The following is an 18,766-nucleotide window of genomic DNA, read 5'->3' on the forward strand; positions in this document are numbered from 1 at the left end:
TTCTCACAGTGGAGCAACTCTGGTTAATGTAGGACATGAGACTAAACTGACTTTAAATGCCTCTGCTGATAAGCCTGTAACTGATTTTTCTACTACTGCAAATGCACATTCTTGGTTGGATAAATTGGATTTTTTGAACCAGAAAGAATATTACAGTCTACAGATGGTCATTATTTATCCTTGCAAGAACAAATCTCTGCATTGGAGAAGTGTTTATACACATTTAAATCACTACAGCTGGATAACTACTTTTTGGGTGAAAGTGTACGGAGACAACATGTGCCTAAAGTGGACGTTCCGACAAGATGTAGAAGCAAATTCACTCTTTCACCACAAACTATTGGAATTTTTTTATCGTACAGGTCTAGAACTTACCAAACCTCTCATTAAAGAAAATGACAGGCATTTGGTGAAACTTAAACAGGAAGTTACTAAACTAGTAGATTCTATTATTGCTGATGTAGACTTTTACAAGTTCAAGTTCCAGTTTCACAAAACCTTTCAGGCCATAGATAACAAACTTGTCCACGTTAAAAACAGAAAGGACAATAAATTACTCAGGGGTGACTCAGATTATCTTAATAGATCTGTATACCCTGCTTCTCTAGGTACAACGAGCAAAACAATCTTGTTGAGACTTTTTATATTGACAATCACGAGAAAACAGCTCAACTGGATATCCCTTTTGAGGAAGTATATTTGACAAGGTCAGAGAGACTGGCCAACAAGCAACAATCCAACTTTCACCAGTCTGGGTACTCCCACCACCATCCCCCGGGGAGGATGAAGAACAAAAGGAACTACAAACGAGGGCATACAAATTGGAATCCGCAATGGTAACTGATGATTTATTCACCCAGGAGCTCACTACAATGCCTTCAGGTACTGTAAATATTATTTCTTTTTTTGGATATTACATTTACAATTTTACTGACATGGTGATAGGCCCTGAACCCCATGGTTAGTTTTTGAAGGAGTTTAGCTTCTTCACCTCCACTAGGGCCAGGGTGGATGACTTCCTCCTCGACATAAAATTGTTCACCAGAAAGCTTAATTTTCAAGTACTGTTTGGGGGAGAAGTTCGTTGTAATACCCCTGACAAGGTTAAGAGGAAAAGTACAGCAAATCCCCCTTTACACCCAGTTTATCAATGTTTTTGAGAAGCAATGTGAATAAGAAATATGCACACTGTTGCAAAACAATACAAACAATTTTTTTAACATTTTGGTTAAAGAAAAACAGCTTCTCCAACAATTTACTCACAATTACAATATTAGGCGCATGAAAGCGGACAAAGGTGGGGGCCTGGTTGCTATGGAAAGTGCTGACTACTCTGGCCATGTGTTACATCTTCTGCATGATGATAGTGTGTATAGTGCTGTTTCCACAAATGAAATCAATATAGCCTACAAGGTCATTAAAGTAGCACTGGATGAGTTGTTGTTATTGGATAAAATTCCACAAGGCTTATCTGACTTCCTTTGAGTGTATTTTCCTGGTATTCCCAAAATCCACTCCAATCTGTCTGACCCCCCCCCCCTTACTTCCAATTGTAGCTGCTAGGGATCTGATACAGAGCCTCTGACCAAGTTTATAGACCAAAAATTGAAAAACCCATTTGTTTCCTTCCCACACATTATAAGAGACTCATGGAACCTTCTGGATAAACTGAAGGTAAGGGAATTCCGGCAAAAGATTAATTCCTTTTGGTTAGTTTATTTATGGTAATACCCCATGACCTGGGATTGGAGTGGTTCAGAGAGATTGTAAAATGATTTGGCTTACTTTCTGAAGCAGATTATGAATTGGTTAGTGAGTTTACGGACTTGGTGTTAAACAACAACTTTCTGACCTTTGAGAGTGAATTTTACAAGCAGACTGTTGGAATACATGTGGGGGCCGAATGTGCTCCCATGTTTGCAAATTCTGTCTTAGTAAGATGGGAATTAGAATCACTTTTTAAACTCCCCTCTTTTCCAAATGTACTGGCTACTTCAGATGCATCTGTGATCTACTTATCACCTGGGAAGGAAGTGTCGATGAATTTGACCAATTCATACTACAGTTACAAGCCAGCACCTCCTTTTTAAAGTTCACATATTCCTTTGAACATGACCGCAGGGTTTGAGTCTCACAAAGGACAATTGGCTAGGCTTAAAATGGCTCGCAAGGGCAGTTAGCTTAGTACTAATCTATGAAAACTATGAAACCAGATTAATTATCTTGACATTGACATCAGAAAAGGAGTTAATGAAGAATTCACCACCAATATTTACAGGATGTCCACTTATTGTAACACATGTTTTTCACCATTTGCTACACCTTTCATCAGAAGAGGGAGGTGGTAAAAAGTCAATTTATCAGAACCTCTCAGTTGACCTCAGATGACGTAGTGTGTCTCGAACAATTTGACATTAGAAGATCCATGTTTGTGGACCATGGCTACCCCCCACCACTTCCAAATTCAATCAGAGATGAGATATGGGCAGATAGAAACACTAAATATGCCCCATCAAGAAAGGGCTGAAGAAGCTTGACAAGAAAGTTCAAAATACAGGTTTTAATGGCCAAACTAATATGGTCCTGCATTACACTTGGATGTCAAGGACATTGAAAAGATTTTTTGGAAGAATTGGTTCATGCTACAATGTGATAAAGGCAACAAAGAGTATTTTTCTACACCACCATCTTTTACCTACAGAAATAAATCTAACATAAAATGCCTTCTTGAGAAACCTATTTGTTATCATATGGGATTTTTATCTACAAGGAAATGTGGGCATTGTCATCAATGCCCCTTATATAAACACTTGTTACAATGGCACCCTTTTAAGTGGATTTGATTCTTCTGTGCATGGTGGAACTTACAGTTACTTTTCTCAAAGAGTTATTTACCTGGCTACATGTACATCTTGTCCCACTTTCTGTGTGGGAAAAACTAAGAACGATTTGAATAAGCATATCTATCAACATGTTTACAGTATTCAACGTTGTTGTTGTTTGTCTTTCGGCTTTTCCCGGTTAGGGGTCGCCACAGTGGAACTCCGGTCCGCTAATGATTGGCAGTAGATTTTGATGAACGCCTAGGTGCCAGCTCAACGTTCAACCTTCAATGAAGGCACGCCCATTTACGCATGTCTTTCGAACGCCCACCCAACCGTGGGGAGGACATGCAGACTCCACACAGAAGGCACTCCCCGCACTCCAGCTGAGAATCAAAAGGGAGAACCTCTTGCTGTGAAACAACAACGCTACCGCTGCACCACTGCAGATTAACAATGTAAGGATAGTAAAAGTGTGCTGGCCATACATTCCACTGTTTGTGATAAATTCCCCAAGTTTACATTTCTAGTTCTTGAACAAATACAACATTTCCCTTATGTAGGGGACTGGCAGAACAAACTGCTTCACTGGGAAATGTCATGGCAGCTTAAGCTGGATGCTACCAACTTTTCCATTTAAATGACAGTATTTCTGTCAGCAGTGAACTAAAAAGGAGAGCCAGCAGAATATGATTTTGAGTTTCATCAAACATTTTTGTTTAGTTATTTTTTGCCTAGTTTGTATTTATGTGTTTTGGTTCAGGTTTTAAAAGTTTTGACTTATTTTTAGTATTGTCATGTTATTTTTTCCGTTTCACACTGACTTCAGCTACAACAAGTTGTAATTGGTTTACAAAACATGGGAGGTGTGTCTTCTGCTCTTGTGTTTTAAAATGGCTTCTACAAGCAGTACATTCATAGCTCTGATGATGTCTCAGTGTTACAGATGGAAGCGCTAAACCGTGGATGTTTTTAACTTACCTTTGCAAGTAAACATATTCTTTGACAAGTTTGGAGTTCTATAAATGATTTGCTGGTTGTTTTGCTGTTATTATCTACTGTTTTCTTCCAGTACCAGAGCTGCACTGTTGTTTCTTCCCATGGTATGAAATATGTTTCATTAGATACTGAAAGCCTTGCGAATAATATAATTTTATTATACAACATCCATAGGTATCGGATATTATAAGAGAAAATCAGAAACGGTGGCACAGGACTAAAATATACTCTGGTCTTTATTTAATTGTTAAAATGCCTAACAAAAGTCATACTATGGTTGTACAATGAGGGATGAGTATACCACTAACATAACTGTATTTTTGTATTCAGCAATGGAGTTCTTTACAAACTGAAATACATCAAGAGGAAAATCCCCCATAGAAGCTTTACCCCAATCTTTGTTTCCCTTACCCCCTTTGTACTAATCCTATTTGTTTCATTTTAGTGTGTATTGAACTTAGAAGGAAATTATATTCTCCTACATGTTTAACTCGTATTCCTTTTTTATGTGCAGTTGCATCTAGTGTCAATGGTTTTATGAGATAGGTATTGTTTTTTGGTAGGTTAGTGGGTAATTTATTTGGGTCTATATTACGTAATCTAACAGTGAAATGTTCGAGCACGTAATAATCGACCCCTAAATATCAAACCGTCAGAATGTCGAGCGGTTCAATGTAGATCTCTGTACAGTGCGGACATGGAATTTTTCCATTGTCTTCACTGTAGTGCGATCTTGGAGTTGGTATATTTAAGTAGCGGGGGGTGTGGGGGGTGCAGGGAGGCTTGCCTCCCTTCTTAGAGCATTTTAATGGTTTGTTTGAGTGGGGTTTTTTGCCGTTCGACATTACGGCGTTTTGATATTTAGGGGTTGATTATTACGCGTTCGAACATTTCACTGTTCCATCATGTAATATAAACGTGTTTATTTAGGATTTCCTAATCAGACTAGTAATCTAGGAACTCCTGAGTTGTTGTTTCTTTTTCTTTCAAGTAGTACTGTTCATATATATATTTTTTACCACATATGGGATGTCACTTAATCTATTTTTATATACAGTTTCTATTCTTGTAGAGAAGTTTAATTGCATCACGTCATTCATAGATCTTTAAGCCCACTGAGTTTCATGACCATTCTCACCTTGCTAGTACCCCTCTTCATGCAGCACCCTCTTTCTTCAGGAGGACCATGCCAGTCAATCCCAGAGTAAATTTATGGATACCCATCCAGTCATCTAGTTTATGTTTAAAGGAAGGTGGTGAGTTGCAGTGCTTAAACATTGAGGGGAGGTTTATTCCAGAGGTTTGGGGGGGTGCTGGGCTTATAAACCTGTCCCTCCTCTATGTTTTATTTATTTTACGGTTAGGAGTCTCTTGTTTTAGTATAGCTGAGATATTGAACTTGCAGAGAAACAAGAGGTCCAGGACAATGGAGTTTATAATGGCATAGTAAGCAAGACAGAGATTTACCCTCAAAAGGTTATAAGATACTGAATAAAAAGATAGAGATTTCAGACTCTTTTGGTAGCTCAGGGACTTTAGGCATGTGGTCTCTTTGGTTAGAAACCTTTGGCATCTTTCCAATTGCTTGGTATATTTAGTGAGATACATCCCAAAGATTGATTTCCAAAAAAGGTTATTCTACTAATATGATGACACTACACTTTTAGCATTTGGTTAGAGCCCGTTTTAGTACAACAAGAGTTTTCCATGGAGAGTTCATTCTTGGCAGGTTTGTTAAATACAATTTGTAATATTTTGTTATGGAGTGTTTCAGGGAAGATGAGAAACTTGTTTTCAAAGTAAAAATGACACAATTATTTTTCTGTATAAATATTAATGTCTAAAAGTGTGATTGTAAAAGAAGAACGTTGTGTAAACATGTTACATGAATAAAACAGATACTGTTATTCTTAACAGAAAGACATTTACTGAAAATATATAGATTTGTATTCCGGGATTATAATGTGCTAATGGATTTTTCCTTTAAAGAGAAAAGAAAGCAGTTCTACAGTTTTATGGAGAAATAAAAATTATACCTATTATTATTTCTTCCTTTCTTTGTCCATCCATTCATATTTGATTGCCAGAAAAATCCAGCTGGGAAGGTGCCCATTTCAGCAGAGACCTAGGGAGAAAAGCTCCAAAGTATTGCAAAAAAAAAAAATTAAGAACAATAGTTTTACAATCTTCAAAAATAATGCAACAATAACAATTAAAAATATTATCTTTAAACAATTAAAGCAGATTAGACATAGTGTGAAAACACAGGTTAAGAATTGATATAACTTATATGACAATGATTTAATATTTAGAAAATTTTAGCCAGTTTAAAGAAACTAAAGGTAAGTTAGTATAATTCAAACAAGAATTTCAATATGAAGTGGGAGAAAAAAGCAGGGTTATGGCATATTTAGATACAGTGACATCAAAAGAATGTTTGCTACCGTAATAATTAACTTTTAGAGTGGAGTTCTTTTGTTAGCAACTATGCAATAGATACCAGGATTTGGAACTAAATTTGCAAAAAATAATTTGCATATATTATTAGAAATGGTATAAAAATGCAGGGTTTAATTTCAATGAAACTCTATGCTTGAAAAATCATGTGAAGGAGGAGAAAGAGCTTGAAGAGGAACAAGAGCTTGAAGTTAGCTAATGGCTACTAAAAAGGCGTTTTACATTTTTTTAAATTTAAAATTTCAGTGGCAGCTGGTTCGAGAAAGAGGAGGGAGTTAGGTTAGGGCAGCAAAACCATATTCAAATCCCAAGAACAGGATGAGATAAAGGAGGAGGCCTAAGGAGCCAAGCCCAAGGAAAAAGCCTTAAAAAGTTTGTGAGACATCAATGAAGGTTTCAAAAGCATGAAAAAAAGAGAGATAACTGCTAACTGAACCTTAATGGTAGAAACTGAAGAGCCCGACTGAAAAAGGGAGGCCAGAAAATTCAGAACCTCCGATAACTTCTATGGTAGCCTAGTCTTAGGTGGTGACTAAATGTGTATTAATGAAAGAAGAAGCTAGTGGAAATAAATAGCTTATATGTTCAGTTTCAACTAATCCATTAAGAAAAAGTGGCTAAGTATGTTAAATTTTAAGAGACATAAATGACTCTGCAGAACCTGACTTTCTACGTATTGTACATTACTGATGATTTTTGACATTCTGATGCATGTTGATATAATTTTATGTTTGTAATTATCTAAGTTATAAAACTGATTCAGTTAATGTGACTTTGTGCCTATTATATATTAAGTGACTATACATTATAAATCCCCCTCTTATGAGATAGTATTTGAAGAATTTAATGATTGTCTTTTTAAGGATATGAAAGCTGCCTCCCAATGGAAATGGTTATTGTTGTGTCTTTCGGCTTTTCCCGGTTAGGGGTCGCCACAGCGGAACTCCGGTCCACTAAAGATTGGCAGTAGATTTTTACGTGCCGAGTTGCCAGCTCTGACGCACAACCTTCAACGAAGGTACGCCCATTCATGCATGTCTCCACACATAAGACGCTCTAGCTGAGAATCGAACAGGACAACGTCTTACTGTGAGGCGACAATGCTACCGCAGCACCACCACCGCAGTCTCTCCCAATGGAAATGGTAATATCAGTAAATTTGGATCTAGGATTCTCAAAAAAACAGATGTATATATAAAAAGTTATCTCAAATCTTAAAGCGAAGTAAAGTAATAGAATAGTGATTTAAATAAAGTACAAGAAGATTTAAAAGATGATAGATGAACAGTAACAATAGCAGAAAGAAAATTGTGTTTTCTTCGACACAGTCAAATTTCCAAATGAAAATATCAGCAGATATTAAGTCATAAAGCAGCAATAACTTTAGAAAAGGGTACATTCACTCCTTCTGTGTAATCCCTCAATATTTACACAGACTAGCAAACAGAGCCAAGATTTCGGATAGATCAAATCAAGTATATTCAGATGCCAGAGACTAAAAGGAAACTTAATGGCTATAGAAACACTGTTATTGTCATTTTAAAAATTGTGAAAATATTAATAAAGTAGAAAATGGAAAATTAGATGGAAAAGTTTTTGCTTCCTTTTTATTTAGCAATACAAATCAACTATTAAACAATGATATTAAATATCTGGAACAGCTGTAACTAATACAGAAAAAAGAACTTAAAAGAGAATCATGCCAAAGGAGCAGCTGAAATAACTTCTGAAATTTCAACACATTTCTTCATAATGTTGATTTTTTTATTAAGATTTTTTTAAAATTTACAGAACAAAAACTCTCATACCTTCCTCACGGACGTATGCATTAACAACTCCAAAATTAAAACAGGTGAAAGTTATAACATTCTTCTCATTTTACAGACCCGTTTTCTAATTAAACACAGATTTATAAAAAAGTTTGTCAGTGGAAATATTGCAGACAAAATCCCAATGTATATCATACCAAGGTGGAGTAAGTAGCTGTCCAAGAAGTCTCCACTGGCTGTAAGAAGGACACTTGCAATACCTCAGTAGGGTAGAATAAGGGTGCTTGTCCTTGGGTAGCACTAGCTGTTGTCTGCAGTAGTGCTGCCCATCGAGTGGTAATGGTACCGCTACCTTCACCACAGATCTTGTTAACTATAGATTTATAAATCTCACCAGTATCCTCTGTAAGGCCATGGAATGTTTCATTACTGAACTTCTAAGCAACTTCATAGGTGACTTACAGTCCCTCTATACAAATTAGTTTGGTTTCTCAAAAGGCAGATCATGTCTGCTTAATCCAAGTAATTTCTCTGAAAGGGTTGCAGAGGCCCTGCATGTAGATCATTCCATTGACAATGCTTATGTAGATATGACAAAAGCCATTATAGCATTCATCATGCAGGTATTATCAGCAAACATTAAAAACAATGTTACACATTGGATATCTAAATTGATTACTGGTAGAACCCATGCTGTCAGAGTTGGTGGTGACTTCTCATTAAAAAAAAAAAACATCATAAGTGGTCCCCACACTGCTTAGTACTAGGCCCCTCCTCTTTTGTGTTGCTGCTTCCTCTGACATTTGTGTCTGATCTAAGAACAGAATTCAGGAGGTCTATAACTTACTAGTTTTGCTGACAACTGCAAACTGAGTGCCGCTGTGGTTGTGACCTCCCCTACTGACACACACACACACACACACACACATATATATATATATATATATATATATATATATATATATATATATATATATATATATATATATATATATATATATATATATATATATGTATGTATATATATATATATATATATATATATATATATATATATATATACATATGTGTGTGTGTGTATACATATATATATTTCAGCAAGGGCATGAGCAGCTCAATGCCTGTTGTAATTACCATAGTATTGTTATGTTTAGGAAGTCTTAATTTCCTAGCTCATACCATATAGAAGACATCTCCTCATGACTAAATGACGCACTCATTAGGGCACTGGGGGGTATCACTTCAGCAAAAAACCTATTCGTCGATCACCCTTTTGTCAAACACTATTTGTCGAAGCCTCAATCCATCAAATGTTAATTGAAGTGAATTTTTTTCCCAGGGGGAAAACACTTAGCCAACCTAATGAGCGTCAGAAAATTTAAAACTCACCCGGGTGGGGAGCTGCACCCCCCCAACCCCCCAGTGTGGAAGGCTGTACCCTCCCACACTCCCCTAACTAAATATACTAACTCCGAGATTGCACTACAGTGGGAAAAGGGCAAATTCCCGATGATGACCAAGCATTTTTCCCCCTAGGAAAAAATTTGCTTAAATGAATGTTTGACAGATTAAGGCTTCGACAAATAGAGTTCGACAAAAAGGTGTTTGAGTAGGTTTTTCACTGAAGAGAAGTAGACCCCATTAGGGATCTTGACACATTTCTGACAATGAATTATCCTGCTGTCAAACTCTGTCAGTCATGGTTAGAAAATCGTTGTATCTAGCACAGCTAATTTCTAAGTGTAGCTCCTTTTGGTGTGAGGACGTTTTAATTTGTTTCTCTATTTCCCCCGTTAGGTCTGTTACTGAATGTAGTGCTCCTTCAGCTTGTCTCTTTCAAAACACTGTGTCCAGCTAGACAGACCTGAAAGATTTCTATCTAAGAAAATTAATGGACTGAGCTCCCCAAGTTATCTAGAAGAATAAAAGACCTTTCATTTTTCTCTGTCTCTCCCAGAATGTTACATGGTGAACTTTACTCGACTTTCAGTGCAAAGAAAGACTCATCCTTTTGGCCTTCTGCATTTCTGCAAAACTGGCAGTGTCATGTGTACCTCCCCAAAAAGCCTCATCCTTCCTTCATGCATAAACAGGACATGTTGGCATAGTAGATATCTAGCCAAATCCATCCCCATTCTTATGAACAGACTCCTTGCGTACGTCAAACAAAGTATCACCCTAGCTACCTTTTAACCCACACTTGACATCTGGATCGAAAGTAGCAAATTCACCCCTGGGGTAAATGATATGACCCTCCTTGATTGGGATGGCTAATACATCACATTTCTACTGTGTTGATGGGCTAAACCTCTAAATGTACACCTAGACAACAAGCCTGGCAACTATCAACCCATGAATGGGGTGGTCTAATTGCTGTAAGTCTTTTGTAAACAGATTGAGGATAACAAAATTGGATTACTTCATCTCCTTTTCTACATCATAGTCCATGTCTTGCTGTGTGGTAGATTAATTTGAAAATGGGATTGCTACCTGGAAACATTTCTGAGCTGTATTGTTTCTTGGGTGAAGGTAGGATGACTGAGTTATAGAACATTGTTATCATTAAGCAGTCTGCCTTCAGCAGTTTTATGGGGAATTGATACTTCACTAACCAATCTTTCCTGCCCTCAGATTCAAGACTGGGAGTTCACCAGTGGTATGAACTAAGTATAGAGCTCCACGGGAAAGATGCAGTGACATTTGCAGTCACTAAGAATCGTTCAAAGGAGCACCAGTGCCAGTTCTTGGAGATGCATAGTGATGCTGGAAATATTAACTGAGTTCAGTCTCCTGATTTTGTCAGATTTTGAGTACTGGAACCATGGCTTTCTCCTTGATAAAGATCACATTAATATACTCTAGCTCAATGTGCATTGCACAGCCATTTGTTCTCAAGTTAGATCCAAGCTCTCTAGTATAGTTCAGCATCTAATGTCGTAATTAAGTACCTTGAGAATGAAATGTTTGTTCAGCTTGTATTTTAAGGTAATCTTATGTTGGTATTATATATGGGAGTCATTTAGAGGCATTAAAAAATCTTAAAACCTTTTCCAGATGAATGTGATACTTTTTTTTATTTTCCTCAGAAAGCCCTGTCTTAAGAATATAGGAACACTACTAGGCAATTGATCACAAGGACCATAAGAGGCCTTGCATTATATTCCTATAAGACGACACATTTAAAAGTTCTTTCCATCCTTTATTTGTACATAATAGTGCTCATCTCTCAAATCAAGCAGTTCTTGGGTGTGATTTTCCATACTATCTACCTTATTTTCTAGCTTGCAGGTACAAACCTGCAGTTCTACAAGCTGAACTACTTGGCAGTCAGTATTTGCACAATTGTTGAGTTAGCACTTATTTTGTGGTGGTCAGCTTATCTTTTTACTGCTTGTGGGTTTTAATTCAGTAATGTCTTGGAACACAGCCGGAACAAGATAGGTGAAGGCATTGGTTGAGCCAAGGCCTTGGTAACTGTTTGTGGAACTGCAATATTGCCTACATACCTGGATTAAACACTGTGTAAATAGTAGTTATGTTCATACAGTCACTAATTCTCAAAGACCCACAGTCAGGACTTTGAAAATTCTCCCAATATTATTTACATTATTCTCTAGGGATCTCAGGTGTTTCCTTACTGACTGTCTGTGCAAGCTTTTGTATTCCCTGTCTCTATACTTCAGTGTTTTCTACAGTGCTTATATGCCTGCGTCAGCCTAAACGGTTATTTTTTTATTTGGTATACTGCAAAAAATGACATAATGAGGGCTACCAGGTCATAATGTAATTCGAAGGTTTACCTTACATTATAGAAGCTAAATATATTCACCTGTATGCCAGAGATGATCTGCCTGCCAGTGCCATGCTGTAGACTGCTTAGATATTTTTGACTAGCTAAATTATGATAGTAAATTATTTGCAGGGGGTTTTGCACTTCAGCTATTGTTAAATCCCCCACCCTTGATTTCTAAATATGCTACCTCTATGGTCATAACAACTTAAAGAAATTGAATAAATGTAATTTAATTTTCTCTGACTTGGTGCAACCTTAAAGAGAATATATTTAGAGAGTAGTAGTGTGGGAGGAGAGCCCCTACTTACTACAGAAAGTACCAGGGGGAATGCAGCCTCTTAGAGAAAAAAATATGACATAGGTTCTTTCAGCTGTTGTGCTGTGGGTGGTATATGGTGCAGGACCATGTAGTCTATAGGACAGATGCTAGTAAGAATGATATTGTTACAGAGGTGACCTGTGGTGAGAAGCTCATTTGCTTTGGCAATATTTTTCCATTTGCTTACGATGACAGAACTTTAATTTCCTACCTTTTTCACTGCCTGTGGTTAGACTGTGGCTGTTTATCAGAAGTGCAAGACCTGTAATTACAAGTCTAATGACTACAAAAAATAAAGTGAGATTGACAAATGATTACAGCAAATCTCCAAACTCTTTAATACCATTAAAGCATTTTTGCAGAGGGGGCTACACTCCCCCCCCAACATTCACCTTTTGACGTGAGCTATATCCTTTCTACCTCTGCTACTTGCATATGCTAACTCTAACACCATTGCACCTTTGAGTATGTTGAATAGTCTGAAGATCTGTGACATAGGACTTACCGCATGTTCCCCACATCCATGCTTTCATTCTCGCTGTTCCAGTCATCACAGCTGCAGTCCTTGGAATTTCATCAGAAAACTCAAGAATATCAAATATGTCTTTTTTGTAATGACATCCTTTGAAGTGCTAAGACATAGTCATTAACAGTAAGTAATTTACATATGAGTGTGAAACTTGGAAGAGTATACTGTTTGGTGTTTTTGTTCAGAAAATGTACTTCCATCTTTCAAGCCACAGTTTCTTGTTGGTGTCCCAAAATCGGCTAACAGTAATTGATAAGACATACATAAAAAGACCACAGTAAGTATCTAGGTTTGAAACTTTTTAATGGCCCTGTACCTAGAATCAGTGACCTGTCTATGAGATGTAGTTAACCCCCCCAAAGCCTTTTTGATACTACAGGTGATGACACAAATACCAAAAAAGTGGCAGATTTTGCAGACAATCGAAAAGGTGCATAGAGAAAGAACTCCAAGCAGAAATCATTGGAAATGTTATTGAATGAAGCATTCTTGGAAATGGTTTAAACAGAAAGAAGAGTTATTTTGTGATGAGAAAAACTTGGCATTTCCATGGAATTGTCCTTAAGTCGTGGTAAGGATGGGAGGTACATTTTTTTCTGTGAAGCAATCACAATTTTTCTGCAGCTTGTATAATTCTATAATGGTGTTGTTGTGTTTGAGAGGGGTGCTAGCTCTCCCTTTAACCCCACCCCCCTTTCAGGGTCAAGTGGACCAGCCATTCCCCATACAAGCAGTATTACTAAAACTACAGATTACATACAGGAAGCTGTGACCCATTTAAAAGAAAACCTGTATTTAGTTGCAGTATGTGAAAAAAACACATTTTAAAAGCTGCATGACACATTTTTACTTTTCTTCATCACTATTTCACAGCTGCAGGCTGGTGTAGAATATGCACTGCATTTTCACACTGGTAGGAAGTATACCTCTCAACTGTCCAAATTTTTTGCCTCATATTTTTGGTGTGTTCCTCATGAAATTTGTGTTTTTCTGGCAAGTCAGTGAGAACTTAAATAATTCAATAATGACATACATTTGAGTTTCAGACCGCAGAGTGAGTGACTCTGATGAAGTCCTAGTATTTTGAAGGACAAAAGTGCTGTCTTTTCTTTGTTTTTATAGTGTTCAATAAAGTCTGTGTGCAGGGAACGTCTTTGTGGTCATTTTTTCATTGTTTTGTTATTTTTTTACAGTAATCTGTCAAAAATAAGTTAAGAATGTAGGAGGTAGTGACTCAAATGCAAAGTCCATCCATTTCCTTTAAAAACATTACATTTCTAGGAGCAGAGTGACATAAATTTTTGGGGAAGCTGACTTTCAGAAGAGTAAAAGAGAAGGTGCAAAGGTAGTATAGTTTATTTGGGGAATATGAGGCCATTAACTATAGTTTGTCTTCCTGACAGTGAGCGACTATTCATGGACATGGCTGACCGCTTGGCACATGATGGTTGGAAAGAACTTGGCTATAATTATGTGAACATTGATGATTGCTGGATGGCAAAGAGAAGAGATGCCAGTGGAAGGCTGGTGCCTGATCCAGAAAGGTTTCCCAATGGAATCAAAGCTTTAGCAGATTATGTAAGTGTCTTTATCTTTTTAAACTTATTCCATCCAACAAAGATCTGAATGTTTGTACTCTGACTTTCAATGGTTATTTCATGAGCCTTTTGACCAAATCAAGTTATGTCCTTGCAATTCATACAAATGTCCATTTCCCCAAAACCGTGTTACTGAAGAAGTGAACATGGCAAACTGTTTGGCACAGAGTAGTACTTTCAGTGGTCATGTTCATTAGATTTTAGGGCTTAAATTAGATTGCAAAAGTCACAATGAATATAGCAAATTCATGTTTGTAAGTTTTATAAATGATTTGCAGTATCTTAGCAATCACATAACCTGCACACATGCTACCAGTAGCACTTTGTTCATCCAGTTGTGAGCTTTGATGTGATGCCAATCAGTTTTGTCTGTGTCACTGGCTGGTGATGCAGTTAGAGGAATATGAAAATTGTGATGATATAAATAAATAGCATGTTTATAACATTTAATGTCTGTTTAGCTGCACTAGACAGACATCAAATTTAAATGCAGTGGTGGTGTTGTCCATGTACGGTTCAAACTGAAATCTTTCAGTCGCTTGCATGCACCATGGTTTTGGAATTCTTAGTGCAAATATTAACAGGCAATATAAAATGCCAACATATGTCTGGGATGATCCTACAGAAATGCATGCAGGTATCATTAAGTTTGAATGTATTATACTATGCAGCTTGCTGCATGTTCTGTCCTTCTGTGGATAATCTTTTTAATGCTATTTATATCAGTATACAGTGGATATAAAAAGTTTACACACCCCTGTTAAAATGACAGGTTTTTGTAATATAAAAAAAATGAGACCAAAATAAATCATTTCAAAACTTTTCTCACCATTAATGTGACCTATAACCAGTAGAATTCAATTGAAAAACAAACAAATCTGTTAGGGGGAAAATATATAAAAAATAAAAAAACATACAATAAGCTGGTTGCATAAGTGTGCACACCCTTAAACTAATACATCTGATGTTGTTAATCTTCTTTCCATTCATCACTGATGGGTTCGGTTCCGAGCCCTCGGAACCAAGTTGGCCTCTTTATCAAGCTCGTGCCAACCAAAAAAGCTCTCGAGCTAAGTTCTTATCCAGAATGCCCTTGTCCCTGTTTCCTCAGATCTCGTTTGCCACGTAGCCGTAAAGCCACATTTCAGCCGAGCTCTCAGCTAAATGGAACTTTATTTGATATTTCTGTGAAAATTTCTCTAAATACTTGTATTTTATTGAGCGATTAACATTTACAGAGTGTTCTCTTCTGTCTGATCTTATTTTTTCCTCTCTGCTCTACCCGCATTACCTTTGGTAAACTTTTAAGTGCCGTTGTTGGTACGGCCTTTCTCCCTTACCCTTGTGGTATTCCTTCACTACCATTGCTGGTATTGTCTTTCCTGTTTCTTATGTTGGCTTTAGTTTTTAGTAAAGTGTTCTCTTTCTTCTGTAACACATCTGTATTGATAATTGTGACTACCTTGAACATTGTTTGACTGGATTCTACTGTTGGCCTGTAGTGTCTTTTCTAAACATGTTTGATAAGGGTACTTCAGATTTTAAGCATTGTGCTTCTTGTAATGGCAAGTTACCTAATAGTTACCTAAATGACTGTGTTTACTGTTTGGGAATTTCCCACCTTTTGGGGAAGCCGCCTTGTGACATTTGTCAGAGTTTCTCTCAATGCACTCTTAATGAGCGCAAGAATAAATTGACTCTGAAGGGGTTACTCAAGTCTCCCTTTTCAGAGGCCATTTCTGCGATGGAGGTTTCAACCCCTCCTTCTAAAGACAAAAAGAGGTCCCATTTGGTTCCTTCCTCACCATCAGGTGATCAGGGTAAGCCTGTAAAATCTAAGGTCCCAAAGTTGTCCTCTGAGCATAAATCTGCCTCCATGGCTCTGTCTTCCTTGGCTCCGAGTACCTCGGAATTTTCTATACCGGCGCCACTTTCGGCACCAGTCCTGCCTTCAGCACCGATCATAGACCTTATTTTGCCTATTATGACTTCGGCACCTGCAGCCACCTCGGCTCAGGGCACACCTTCTACCTTTTTGGAACCGACCGTTTCGGCTCCAAGTGCCACTTCAGCACCAAGCACCTTATCGACTTCTCTGGAATTGACTCCTCTACTACCGGTCTCAAAACTTCAGACCTCTGTGCTGGCATACATTGCACCATGGACCCGATACTCCCCATTCGTAGATCCTTTTTTGGGCCAAGCCTATATAGCCCTTTCATTGAATGTCCTGTCTGTCCATCCAGGGTATCCACTAGATCAACTAGGAGCCTGTTTGAACACTACATGGTTCATCTTGTGGACTAGCTGTTGTTAGCCAGGGGGATACCCACACTTCCTATGACCCATCCACCTGCAGGATTTGGGTTCACTTATCCACGGACTCCATCTTACACTCCTCCTGCGACCATCCCGGTTCCTAAGCCCTCTGCTCCAACATCCTTCTTGGAACCCACCACCTTGGCACCTACACTGCATCTCACTCCAGCTCCAAGTCTACCCCTTTGGTCTTAGGTTCCCGTGGAACCGGTCCTTCTTCAATCTGGGGATTTTGGGCCAGGCGAGTCAACCTGTGGCACAAAGCCATCTTTCTCCTCGGTTCCACCCTCTGTGCCGATAGCCACGTCCGCACTCATCCTGTTTGAGGCTCCACCCATGGGGGCGGGCTCTTTGGAGTGGGGTGTGATCCGGTCCTGAGGTTGTCTTTCTCGGTTCTGGGCTCCCATCCCTCTTTGGGCGGACCTGCCTTCTGTGTGATGGAGAGAACTCTTGCTTCTGGCAGCACTCCTCTGACGTGGGAACCCCAGTTTTAGCCCCCTGAGCTACAGCTGTCTCAAACCACCTCCCAGGACACTGGGCAGAAAAGCTGCAGGACACCCCTATTCAGGGTACCTGCTCTTCCGAGTCCTCTTCAGAGAGCCTCCCCCACTGAGGAGCCCCCTCAGAAGAGAAAGTGCAAGAGGAAGCACGTGGACTCACCCGAGGAGTCCTTAACTGAAGACACAGATTACAATGATGGTGAAGGGTCCCCTCGGTCGCCTCCTGATGATGTTTCCTTCAGAGACATCCTGGAAATATTTAAGCAGAGAGGTGACTGGAAGCCCTCCAACCCTTCATCTGAGGAGTCTGTGTTCCTACATGCTTTCTGTGCCTGGCCTTCTACCTCTTGGGTGACCCTGCCTGCTGAAGAACTCATCCAGCTAGTCGTGCAGCATGGTTGGAAGAACCCTGACTCCACTGAGGTGATCCCTCAGAGACCAGACAAAATTCTTTCCCCTCCCGAGGAGAACCCCCATTGGTCCAAAGAGTCACCAGTCAGTGCTATGGTGGTAGTGGTGGCGGCCACGAAGAAGGACTTGGCTGAGGAAAGTTTCGCTGTCCATCCACCCAACAGGGAGTCCCGGGTGGTGGACAGACTTGGGAAGCGTGTTTTTCCATCAGGGACCTTTGCCGTACAGTCCCTGAACTATTTGGCACATTTTATGAGGCTCCAGAGGGACTTGATCTCCTAACTCTCTGGGATTCTCGTAGGACAGTTGTCTGACGAGGTCATGGATAAAGTGGCCTCGCAGCTCGCAACCCTGGAATCAATATCCAACTCATCCATGAGGTTGCTTTTACATGTGGCCGAAGGGGTGGCCAGAGCAGCGGGTTCAGGCATTGTCATGAGGCGTCATGCCTGGATGTGCATTTGTGACCTCATGGTCCCCTTTAAGTCTTCCTTTCTGAATGCTCCCATTGAAGCTTCGTCCCTTTTTGGTTCCAAAGTAAAGGACACATTAGCCAGGTGCGAGCAAGATGGAAAGACCTTGTCTGCCAGGGGCCTACATTTTTCTAATCCTCAACATACCTTCTCCTGGAATCAGAGGAGTGGAAAAATGTGGCACAAAAATTCTCAAGGTCCTTTCCATGCCGTACGTGGTGATGATACCTCCAGGGGCAGAGGGGGTAACAATTTTGGAAGATGCCCCTACAGAGGCAGAAGGAGTCCTCACAACTAAGGCTCCAGAGACTCCTTCTCTGGACAGCCTTACCAGCGCTCCTGAGAAGCAGCCCGATTGCTTACCTCTGGAAGCAGTCGGGGGTCGCTTCTCTCTGCACCAAGCTGCCTGGCAATCTATTACCACCGATCGTTGAGTGCAGAGTATCATCACCAGAGGTTACACCATTCCCCTTTCTTTTCAGCCAAATCTTCCAAGAAAGCTTCCCGACGTTCCACCTAGTCAAAGGGAAGCAGCAGCTTCAGAGATAATAAATCTGTCTCAAAAAAAGAGTCATCCAACCAGTCCCACCAGACCAACATGGATCCATATTCTACTCAAGATTCTTTTTGGTGCCAAAAATGACAGGGGACTAGAGACCCATTTTGGATCTCAGTGGCTTAAACAAGTCTGTCACCCGAACCAAATTCCGGATGGTCATGGTTTAGTCCATTCTCCCTCAACAAGTTTGGTTCTCCTTTCTTTGGCCTCACCTAATA

At 39.2% G+C, this 18,766-nt stretch overlaps 1 protein-coding gene across 1 annotated transcript in view; it reads left to right on the forward strand.

The window, feature by feature from the left end:
- The window catches only part of NAGA (alpha-N-acetylgalactosaminidase), a 535,526-nt gene that overhangs the window by 161,363 nt on the left and 355,397 nt on the right, over positions 1 to 18,766 (forward strand). The window contains exon 3 of the mRNA XM_044075331.1: positions 14,092 to 14,266. Within this exon, the coding sequence (XP_043931266.1) occupies positions 14,092 to 14,266 (175 nt within the window). The remainder of the gene's footprint in view (positions 1 to 14,091; positions 14,267 to 18,766) is intronic.

This window comes from Protopterus annectens, chromosome 1.part1 (assembly GCF_019279795.1).
Source record: "Protopterus annectens isolate FY-2018-M chromosome 1.part1, PAN1.0, whole genome shotgun sequence".
Classification (NCBI taxonomy): Eukaryota; Metazoa; Chordata; order Ceratodontiformes; family Protopteridae; genus Protopterus; species Protopterus annectens.